Source organism: Carassius auratus, chromosome 34 (assembly GCF_003368295.1).
Source record: "Carassius auratus strain Wakin chromosome 34, ASM336829v1, whole genome shotgun sequence".
NCBI classification, from domain to species: Eukaryota; Metazoa; Chordata; class Actinopteri; order Cypriniformes; family Cyprinidae; genus Carassius; species Carassius auratus.
The window spans coordinates 7,605,541-7,617,728 of record NC_039276.1 but is presented as its reverse complement, the minus strand read 5'-3'; the positions used below and the strand labels follow the sequence as shown (position 1 = coordinate 7,617,728).

General features: G+C 36.1%; 1 protein-coding gene across 2 annotated transcripts in view; it reads right to left on the bottom strand.

Annotated features, from left to right (window-relative positions):
* LOC113053059 (adenylate cyclase type 5-like) overlaps positions 1 to 12,188 on the bottom strand; it is a 75,280-nt gene that overhangs the window by 34,547 nt on the left and 28,545 nt on the right. For both annotated transcript variants that reach the window (XM_026217713.1, XM_026217714.1), the window contains exon 2: positions 756 to 905. In XM_026217713.1, the coding sequence (XP_026073498.1) occupies positions 756 to 905 (150 nt within the window). The remainder of the gene's footprint in view (positions 1 to 755; positions 906 to 12,188) is intronic.

Here is a 12,188-nt window from a genome sequence, read left to right as displayed (position 1 = left end):
AAACAATTAAAACAAAAACAAACATAACATAAATAAATATTCCATATAATACACTAACTGTGGCAGGAAAATTGCTATTGAATACTGGTAAGTCATCTAGAGACCATAGTGTTATTTTCAAAAGGCTTGATAAACTAAATGTTTGTTGAAAAAATGATGAATGTGTGGGTTTCTGTGCTTGCAGAAACTGACATTATTATTATTATTTTCTACTTTGGAGCCACTATTAATCTCCGTACTGTTCAAGGATGTGGTTCTAATCTCACAAATGAATCAGCACTGCATGTCTCCGTGCACTCGTTTTCTCACGGTTTCAATTCTTTACTGAAAACCAATGGACATACAGTATGAATGGACTCCAGCTGAAAGACTTTTCATTCATTTAGCTTCATTCCAAGCAAATCTGAGGCTATTTCCCCACACATATTGGAGTATGAAAGAAAGAAAAAAGGAAACGTTCATAGAATGTTGCATGCTAATATTCTTCAGTTTTTATATTGTTCTCCCATGTGCTTAAATAAATACCATGGTATTAATTATGGTACTTTGGGTGCCTGATTATGATACTTATTTGAATGTTTTTGAAAGATATCTATTATGCTCACCAAGCCTGGATTTATTTGAGCAATAATAATCTGACTAATAACTTTTGAATGATGGTGTATATTTCTGTTACCATTTAACATTAAATCTTTCAGTCTCGAAGAATGTCATTAGAAATGAATATGTGCTCTCATGATATCTGGTTAACTCACCTGTTGCTGGTTTTCTCTCTGAGAATGCAGGCGGGCTTGAATACATTCTCTGGTCTCCTGGAAGGCTTGTCTCTGTGAGCCTTCTGCTGGGTAGTGTGTGCACACGCCAACTATATTAGTGCAGGAGAAGATCAGGACATTGCACACCAGCTGGAAAAGAAAGTAGAACACGGTATCAAACAACATGGAACTTGACAGCGTACTCTTTCACCTTCAGAGACCCAAACAATGATATTGATAATATATGTGCTGTTGGCTTTAAACAATAGTTCACCCAAAATATTCTCTCATCATTTACTTAATCCGAACAGCACTGGACCCTACTGACTTTTAGTGTATGGACTAAAAAAATGTAGTTATCTCTCAAAATATCTTATTTTGTATGATTTTAAGAAGCTACTTGTTATCAAATTCATGATTTAGGTTTTATTTTCAGTACGTTCAATCTCAGAGAACTCCAATAAAGTTTCATTAGATTACGTTGACAATCATCTGGAGTAGTTTATCTATGATTTACTCAATGGAGTCTGTTGTGCAACCCTGGCATTCTGTAATAAATGTCTGCCAAACTATTTTTATGATGCATTTCAGAATGAGAGCTGATGTTTTATATTGTTTTGGCACATATTTAGTGAAATGGCTATTATGCGAATGTTTTAAACAAGTGTTGCTATTGTGGATCACTGAGGAGTAAAGGAATAGTTTGCCAGAAAATGAAAATGTGCTAAATTTTGTTCAAATTTCAATCACTCTCGGGCTATTCAAGATGTAGAGGAGTTTGTTTCTCTATGAAAAAGCATTGCATTACTTGCTCACCAGTGCATCCTCATCAGTAAATGGGTGCCATCAGAATAAGAGCTCAAACAGCTGATTAAAAACATCACAATAATGCACAAATAATCCAAACAATCCAGTCTAACAGTTAACATCTCGTGAAGTAAAAAACTGTGTTTCTGTAAGAAAGTATGCAAAGATCAAGCAGAGTATAAAAGCGAATAGTCAGAAACCGTTATAAACCATGTTGGTAGATTTTGAAGTTAGAGGACAACGGAGAGGACTTTGTCATACAAACATGCAGCTTTTTTTATGTCACAAGATGTTAACTGATGGACTGGAGTTTGTAGTAGTGTGTAGGATCTATTTGAACTCTCATTCTGGCGGCACCCATTCACTGTAGAGGATCCACTGGTGAGCAAGTGATGTAATGCTAAATTTCTCCAAATCTGTCCTGATGAAGAAACAAACTCATCTACATCATGGAGGGTGAGTAACTTAGTAGCAATCATAATTAGTGGTACATCGATGTTGTTTTTCCAAGGTTTTTCATAAATTATTGCATTTAGTTACCCCAATCCTGAATTTGTGGTTGCATTCTTGTCCAACAAATTAATTGGGAACTGTAAGTCAGAAGTACACACAGACATGAAAATGCCTTATTAGATTTTCTCATTGTAATGTCCAAGATGAGTTTGTGGTTCTAATAAGACAAAGCAAATCCAGGAAGTCTGGAAACTTAAAATAGAGTGCATGATAAAGACTAGCCAAACAACTTGAAGCGGTCCAGTTTCAACGCGCTCCGATTTATCTGGGTTAACCTCCCTCTCTTCCACATGTGGGGTCAGGAACAGGGCGTCTGTACTCCTTCTAACACTAGTATCAGTGGCAGCGAGACACATTCCCATAATATCTTTGCTTGAACTGGACTGAACTTCAGCAGACATATCTCTGAAATGACCTCAGGGTTCAAAACACAGACGCACCAGACGCTTGCCCTTAATATGGATTTTGTTAACATAACTTTGCTTTTCTTTTGCTTTATTCCCCTATAATTGGTCAGATATGATGGGCTAAATAACAATCACTATTTTTACTCTTTACCGTGTATCTTTGCTTAAATGGCTAGTAAAAAAGATTGTATTATTTGGTGATTAAGGTCCAAAAAGGACCAATAATAGTTGAATTTTTGAAAAAAAAATCCTGGTGTACAAATGTCAATATGCAAAAAAAAAAAAAACATGTTGCAATACATCCAATAAAAGATGCAGCTTTTGGAGCGGTCAAGTGCTGCCAAACATTTTTAGTGTGGAAAGATAGAAGGTGAATGTAATGACATCATCAGGGCAAGCTTAATCCTCTTCTGCTTTTATGGTTTTATGAAACACTACTAACATCTAATGAGAAACCAGTACAGTCAACTTTCATCAAATGTCCTTTTGTGCCTAACGTCATAGAAAATGGAAAAAACTTTGGTTACCCAGAGTGGATAAGGGCCATCAATAATGATTACAGTCTGCGTGCGCAAAAACAAGCCACCTGGACTTGGCACCACACTTAAGGAAGCATCACACAGAAGAAACTCAATAAAAACTCCGTTCAATCCCTTTTTGTGAGAATCAGACCAAACAGAATTCACTATTGAATGATTTTCCCCTCCTCCAGGGCTCACATTTAAATATGGTCCATCATGCCATCTTTTACTAGCCTGACTACGTCAGACTTCCTACTTCTGCTCAATTTCATTTCGCTTCTGTACTCAGTCTGATACAGCGTCAGAGCTTTCTGTTTGCCACCGGTCTGGAAACAGCCGGGCCAATCAACGAACAAAGGGCGGGCTGAGAGCCGTGACGTAGATGCTAAGCGCCGAGTTTTACATTGTTGGTTAGAGAAATCGAAAACTGAAACGACCGCGGAAATGGGAAACGAGACACGGGATGCAATTCGCTCTGTTATGGAGAACATTCAACTCTTTTTCAAACTGCAAAAGTCGTTTACAGCCATGTTCACTCCGGTATTTCATTCGCACATCATCATGTGTTTACAACAGGTTTACAGTGGAAGTTCAATCACAGATTTGAGTTCGATGCATGATGTCTGTGCTTCGATGCGGCTGTACAGGCGCATAACATACGTCATAACTAAATGTATCTGATTGGCTTACGGGTAACCAATGATTTTAAACTTCAGACAAGCACCCCCTGGCGAGAGAGAAAACACTTCTCTATTATGCCATTCCAGACTCTGTCTACGAAGCAAAGAGAAGTAGCAGAGTCTGGTATTACCAGGCTAATCTTTTACTTCATTGATGATAAAATGGCACTGAATGAGTCAATAACTAGAATATGCAGAATGGTCAAGGATATTATTATTATTTTATAACCAATAACTGATAAAAGGCCAATATTGAAATTAAGTACTACTTTGCCTAAATAAATTACAAATAAAACACTAACTGCTAGAATCAATCATTTTTAATGCTACAAAATATTCATGTTGGATATGCTAAAGATTACATTTTGCGTTATTAAATGAGTATATTTAACAATCCACTTTAAATGAGCTTTAGAAATCTTAATGTAATCTTAAATGCCTAATATTTACAATAGATAAATAAATATTACAAAGATGTGTTGACACCTGATGTGTGTACACACTGAAAAGCGCTGCATTAAGAACTGTTCGGAACTATATTTCAATTTTGGTGAACTGCCCATTTATAGCGAGTGAATACTATCCAGTAAAGCAATGTAAAAATCACAAGAGAACTCATGAAAAAGACAGAGGAGTGAAAAGAGGCTGAAAGCAAAGTGTGAGAAAGTACGGGTTGTGTGTCACACATATAAATAAACACATCTAGATCTCCATTTCTTCCATGCATGTTGATCCCTTAGCCATTGCAGCATCAAGACTAAGCGAGTCCATCACAAACAGATGAGTGTCTTTTCATTTCACCTCAGTTATGTTCTGCTGATTGAATAGGTGATATTAGGCTACAACATTATCTGGGAGCAGCAGCTGCAGTGTTGCTTGTCTGCTGCATTGAGCACAGGAGCTTTGGGCCAGTTGTGCATTAACTCAACCAGAGCCATGGAAACGCACACACGTGCTGCAATGCAAATATTCCTGAGTAATGATCCTCTCTATTAATACACACTATAACGTTCCATAATGTCCTTACTAGGAAGTTGGCAGAATAACTCAGTCACTGAGTAGGAGGGGATACATAAAAGTGCTTCTTCTCAGACGCAGGAATGCGGGGGATCTGACTGCTATTGGGGGGGGGGGGGTTCTTATAGCAGGATTCTGAACTGGTGGTCTTTGCAGAGCAGTGCGAAAAAGATTCAAAAAGGTTCAAAATACTTGGGTGATGATATAGGTTTTGATTCTTATGTTTTACTTAGTCTCGAGTTTGACTTTTGGCTTAAAGTCTACACCTGCTCAGAGAATTAAAAACCACCTGACTGTGAAGTAAAGCGATCAACCACAGTCCGAGTACCTTTCAATGAGTTGAGCCTGGGAAATGTTATAACAACTACAGTAGTACTCCAACTAGTTATCGGCAAACTAATAACTGTTTACATGGAGGGGAAAAAACACATCCCAGGAAGATGCACTGTAAGAAATCTAACTTAGACTATTTAAAAGACTGAAGGATCTAATGTAGAAAAAGTTGACATTACAGATGTAATTGTTTGGGCTAAAAGGGCTGCCAAAAGTGAGTGTTTTACATTAATAATGTGCAATATTAAGACTAATTTTAATTCAAAATGGTACCTTATTGAACTCTGATACTTGAGTATAAATTATGATTACTTCTTAGTTTATGTAACCTATTTGACTATGTTCCCTGAAAGCACACATTTTTTTACAAGTTGAGTAAACTCAAAGTCTTAAAGCTAGTCTCACGTAGTCAGACCTTCAGGCTGAAGGTCTGGAATTCATGACAGCTTTCATTGGCCAAGGCCCGCCCATGAGGCCATTTTGACTGACATGTTTAGCATCCAATCACAGTTTGTTTCATTCTTTGTCACATTTTGAGGCATGGAAATGTCGCCACAATAACAGACTGGTGTGTAAAACTATCGGACGTATTTTTAAGATTCTATGCCGCAAACTTTAAATATTTTATTTAAAATAATATCTATCTATCTATCTATCTATCTATATATATATATATATATATATATATATATATATATATATATATATATATATATATATATATATATATATATATATATATATATATTTAATTGCTGTTTATGCTAGACTTATACAATGATATATATGATATATATATAAAACTTAATTAACCTGATAGCCATCCATGTAAATGCTAGCTGCTGTACATAAAGCTAACAACAAAAAACACACAAAAGCACATGCTGAAACAAAAGCTGGTTGAAATGCAAAGTAATGTTAGTATGGAATCTGTAGCAAAGGATAAAACACACTATAGGCATTTGAATTACTCCTCAAAATAGCATCCCTATATATGCTATTTATCACAGCATGTCATGCAACATAACGTAATAGAACATTGATACTCAGGAGAAAACACCCTCAACACAGTCTGTGTAATGGATGATACTGGTATGCATTATTCTAGGAAGGTGAACAGTAATGATAAAGTATGAGGAACAAACTGAACCTTGAGGTCCAAAACATCTAATGGATAGCTCTGACTGTTCTGAGCTAGACCAACTCCATGCTATTAAAGAAGAAAAATAAACCAGTGATAATGAACGAGAAGGCTGGTTGGAGCATTTGCATGCATAATCTGCTTAAAAGATGTGAAGTATTCTTATTGCAGCAAAAGAGTTATTAAAGTTTTGAATTTTAAAGCATAACATCTTTTTATTTTCCAATGTATTTTTATTTTGTCCATCCAGTTCAGTGGTGCAGGCATTTGTAGCAAACTTTTCAATTCCCCTGAGTATGGGTATTTGTTACCACCACAGTAACGTTTGAGAACGCAAACATGTTTGCATACTTGTTCACAGAAAGCTTATGTTTCCTTCGCTTAAAAAAAGAAATATGAGGATTGTGGCCTCATACACAGCATGTTTAGTCTAATATTATAGTCAACATACTGCTGTGCCAGGAGAAGGTCCTCATGCATCTTTGATGAATATGGATTTAATAACAGACAACGGGTCATGGTGCGTTTATAAAGAGTGCAACCTGAACAATAAGACACAGTCAAAAACTCATGTTAAAAAAAAACTCATTTCTATGTAATATAGTCGTCAATCATCATGGGAGCAAAAGCAGGGATAGAGCTGTTCCACAGGGCTGTGGAGAGGCATGGCTGGCTGAGCTGGATGACTGTGTTCACAGAAGCGTACTGCCTCAGATGGCATGAACTGTAACTAGGAAACAGGCACAGCAAAAACATTATTTCAGAGAGATTAATGATTGCTGCCGGCACCATAACAATCCCACCAAGCTAAATGTGCCAAGAGTCAATATTTGTCTGAATATGAGTCCCCCGTTTGATTGGTCTGCTGTCTGTATCGGTTCAAAAGAAAGGCCACATCTCATTTGACTGAAGGATTTTAGCCGTTTAAGGCACTGAAGAGGTAAATTATCTTATCAGAAGTTTTGGGGATTAAAAATAGTAGTGCAACTCGCTCAGCTTTTCGGACTACTATCGTTCAAAAGTTTGGGTTTGGTAAGATTTTATTTTGAATTTCCTTTAATCAGGAAGGATACAGTAAAAATGTACCAAAAGTGACAGTAAAAAGATATAATAAAATTATATTCTACATTAATGCATTTCTTTTGACACTTCTACTCAAAGAATCCTGACAAAAAAAAAAGTTTTATGGTTTCAACAAAAATATTAAGCAGCAAAAACAATGATAATGATTTTCAAGATTGATAATTATCATCTGACACTGATTATTGTATCCACGGCTGCTAAAAATTCAGATTTGCCATCAAGGCAATACATTTTTTCTTTTTAATACTACAACAGAAAACAGTTATTTTAAATTGTGATATTTTAGAATATTACAGTTTTTACTGAAATAAAAGATTCACTAACTTATTCAAGCTCCTTTATCGTTTTTGAAGTGAAATAAATGCTTAATTGTTGCCGCTCATTAATATATAGTCGAGTTTAATAAGTTAAATTTATTATGTGTCTGAATGTTTTTTTAGATTAAAATGTCCTTAATATAAAAACAAACAAACTGATAGATATAACATGCATCAATGTAGCTATCTGATTTTTGATGAAGTTTAAATTGTAAATAGACTTTTCAATTTCAAAGTCATTTTCTAATAATGCTTAAAAAGTGAGGAATAATTATTATTGCATTCATCGTACATAAAGAATACATACAAAAGTATGAATAAACCTTAGTCATTGAAAAGAACATTTGCCACCATTTATATTACCATTTCTCTTTCTGCCAGAAAATGTCTTTTGAACTCAGTCTTGTGTTCCCTTTCTCCATGACAGGAAGCTCATGTGACCTCACATGATAGGAAGGTCATGACAGTAGCTAGCAGAACTCCCCAGAGTCAGCTCTAAAATACAATTATCTGCCTGCAGGGCTTTATACGGATTACGTAAAACAAGGTGGCGATAAAACATTGATAGAGAAGACAATGCACTTGAGAATTGTCCATGTCTTTTTAGAAGGACAATTCTCTCTGTGTAGTCAGTACGGAGACCTTCAGAGTGCTCTCACAGTCACACTGTTGATCCAAGAGAGGCTTGATTTTGAAAGCGGCCTAAATGTCACATTCTGAGTCGCACCTTTGAAAAGAAAGGCTAGGCATACTGGCAAAATAAAAAAGAATAAAAAGCATTTTCAATTTTTCATCCTCCACATCAAAACAAACGCAGCATACACATACTCCAAATATAGCCCCAGCAAACACCAGCCACATGTGGCTCTGGGCTTTGGCAGCCCTTTGATGTCACTAGCACGGCTCCCTCCACATCATTCAGATGTAATCAATCAATACATTAAAGAAAGTTTATCACCCAATCAATTCTGTAGCGAGTAGATGTAAAATTATCATTGTTGAATAAAAATATTAATGTTTTTCAAAAAGAAACCCTACCAAGCCCAAAACTTACAGTATGAACAGTAATATACCATACATCAAATTAACATCCAAATATGTTTTTAGTCTCTCTCTCTCTCTCTCTCTCTCTCTCTCTCTCTCTCTCTCTCTCTCTCTCTCTCTCTCTCTCTCTCTCTATATATATATATATGGAGAGATTATTAACATGGGCAATTTCACTTGTGGCAGCGCAATATGGCTATATATATTAGCTCCAGACCACTGCTAAAATACAATCTTGATCAAACATACATTAGTAGCTTATTAGAATCTTGCATACTGAAAACTTCCCCAGGATAGACATTCATCCACTAGCAGAAAGAAGCTAGAGGTTTTCCAAGGACGCATCTTGCAAAAAAAAAAGCATAGCAGCTCTTGGGAACCGCTCTCTCATCTTAGCAGAGAAGCAAAGGATGCTTCTCTCTAGTGGATGTAGTTATTGTTTGCCATTACCGTACAGTATTATTAATTAATGGTACAAAGCCACAACGAAAGCAGAATCTATGTATGGGTCACCATTCAGAAATGCTTGTAACTGGCCATATCCTGTTACCCACCCAACTTCTTGCAACTAATGAAGCACTAACTTCAAAGATTCACTTTTAAACACTTTATAAACCAGTCAGTCATGTGGCCTGTGGCTTTAAGGGTTAGTTCACCTAAAACATATTTTTTCCATTACTCATGATGAATAAGGGTCTTTCAATAGGAGACACAAAGAGAAGTTTAGCAGATTGTACCAGCTGCTGTTTTTCATAAAGTAAAATCAATGGGGATGGGATGGATACCATCAAAAAACAACACCATAAAAAAGCACAAATGCAGGATAGGGATGCACAGATATTAACATACTGACCAATTCCAAGCCAATATTTATCTTCTTGGCATGGCCATTAAATGACTAGACAACTTTAGTATAGATAGAGGACTTGCATTTTAGCCAGTTTAAAGTTAAAAACATAAACATTAACACTGATCCAGTTCATCAATTAACATGAATTTATGTTAATGAACTGGAGTCATGAATTATTGGTGGATCATGTCATTTGAAATCCCATTCTGATGCCATTTGAACACCCATTCACTGCAGATCTGTTGTGATGAAGGTAAAATCAATCAACATACAGAGTGGGGGAACTAGGTCATCACAACCCGGAAGAGTAATTTGCCGTGGGTTCTTTCAAGATTTTCCTAAGGGGTTTTATAATAATGTTTTTCAATTTCTTAATAAAATAAAGCCTGTGGTAAACATAACTTGATGATACTGTACTTCAGTGTTTTGTTCTACAATGTAAACTTCACAAACACTCACAACCCAAATGTTCTTATCTAGTTATTTATTAAAAACGTACGTTTTCAAAAATGAACATAACCGCTTCAAAATTAGCGATTTTTTCCCTCAGTTTCCATTTGGAAAACCCAGGGTTACCCGAATGATAACGGTCTTCCACTAAGGAATATAATTCTCTATGATGACTGGAACAAATTGTTGCTAAGAGACGGCAACCACGATCAAACTATTAAACTTGGGTAAATGCGAGTTTTTAATGAATGTCATCACCCTCGTAATGATTAGTCTTATTCAAATAACTGTACTGCTCATTATGCTAAGGGTGCATGTTGTTTATGATCATAGTCTATGAAATTATTTAGCAGGTGCTTGGTTATACTGTATGCATTCATGAAGCATTTTTAAACCTTCTTAAAAAATTGTTGAATATCCTTTCTGTGGCTACACCACATGATGCTTGGGAAAATGCATCCAACAGCCTTCCCAATGCAGGTCATTTGAGGTTCATCTATGTAAAGAAGCCGTTAACGGGCTCTAAATGTCACAAACTAATCAAACAGTGTCTTCAGAATATAACAGTGCTTTCACACGAATGACTCCTCAGGCTGCTCTTGTTTTCAGGTGCATTATACCATCAGCCTAGGACACAACTGATGAACTGCTATGAAGTATTGCATTATTTTGCCTCTTTATAAAGCCTATTTTTCACTCTTTTTGTTGTTGTTATTAGCAGCTTCAAGTCTAAGAGTTTAGTGGTACATGAGAGCAGTGACAGATAATACTCTGAGGAAAATTATCGCTCCGTTGGCTCTTTCATAGCTTAAGAGACCATCTTTAGCCATTTTTCATTAAAGTACCAACTCTGTCTCAGATGTTTCTCCTAAAATCTCTTTAGAGAAATTAAGAGACAAATAAGACCATCACTGAGAATAGACCTATAAAATTCAAAGGCTCATACTGAAATTTCTGACTTCAGTGTCCAGTTCAATCCTGCACATTAAGCATTTTTTGTTATTTATGACACCTGATTCAGACCATCAGCAGAGCCATTAAAGGGATAATTAACCCAAAAATGAAAATTACCTCATGATTTACTCACCCTCAAGCCAGTGTAAATCACTTTCTTCTTTCAGATGAATACAATCAGAGTTATATTTAAAAAAAAAAAAGTCCTGGCTCTTCCAAGTTTCACAATGGACAGTGAATGGGTGTTGAGATTTTGAAGTCCAATAAAGTGCATCCATCAGTCCTACAAAGTACTCCAGACTGCTCCAGGAGGTTAATAAAGGCCTCCTGAAGTGAATCGATTTTATGTAAGAAAAATATCCATATTTAAAACTTTTATAAACCGTAAATGTCTAGCTTCAGCTAACTGTCAGTCGCATGTTCACGAGAGAGTGGTGTTCCAGCGGAGGACAGAGGACGTAGGTGTAACTATCGCTTTAATGAATGAAATGACGTGTCAGATAAGGAAGACATGCAACATGCACAGGGCTTTGGCTCCGAAGCTGGATAGAAAACCACTGATCTCGAAAAGACAAAAGACACATTACTTGGGTGTTGCAGAAAAACTTGATAACACCAGTTAGCTCTATATTAGAAGACATGAAACACTTACAAATAAAAGAGCTCATTTGTGATTTTCTAAACCAATCCAACAGCCAGTATTCAACAATTTTGAGATGTCACTGGCCAATATCCATGCCCATATGGCAGATTAAAATGGAAGAAAAAAAACAAATCTGTTGGCAGCTTTTTTCCATTACCAACATCTACAGACAACCAAATCATTGAGTAACACACAATTCTGTTTTTTTTTCATGAAAGATAAACAATAAATAAATGTATTTTAAGCAATTTTGTGGACTTTGCATTGGTTATTATTAAATGTATATTTATTTTAGAATCTGGCACAACATTACAACTACTGCCCAGTGCCCACAGATACTGGTCGAACACTAATGGAGACACTCACACCGAGACTCTTGGGCTCTGTTCCAAAACCAAGTGAGCTGTCTGTATATGCCCTACATAGGCAGCTGTGCCTTCTAAGGAAGTTGCTGAAACAGAAACTCATTAATGATCGATTTGAAATGCTATGCACCGGCAGCTACTCTGTCTGCCAGAAACAGCATTCCTAAAAGAGAGATTATAACAATAACATATTCTGAACATATACTGTACATAAAACATAATTACTGGGTAAAATAAAGTCACACGTACATTTAAATAAATACATTCACTATTGTTCAATAAGCTTTTCAATTCTTTATTTCAGCAAG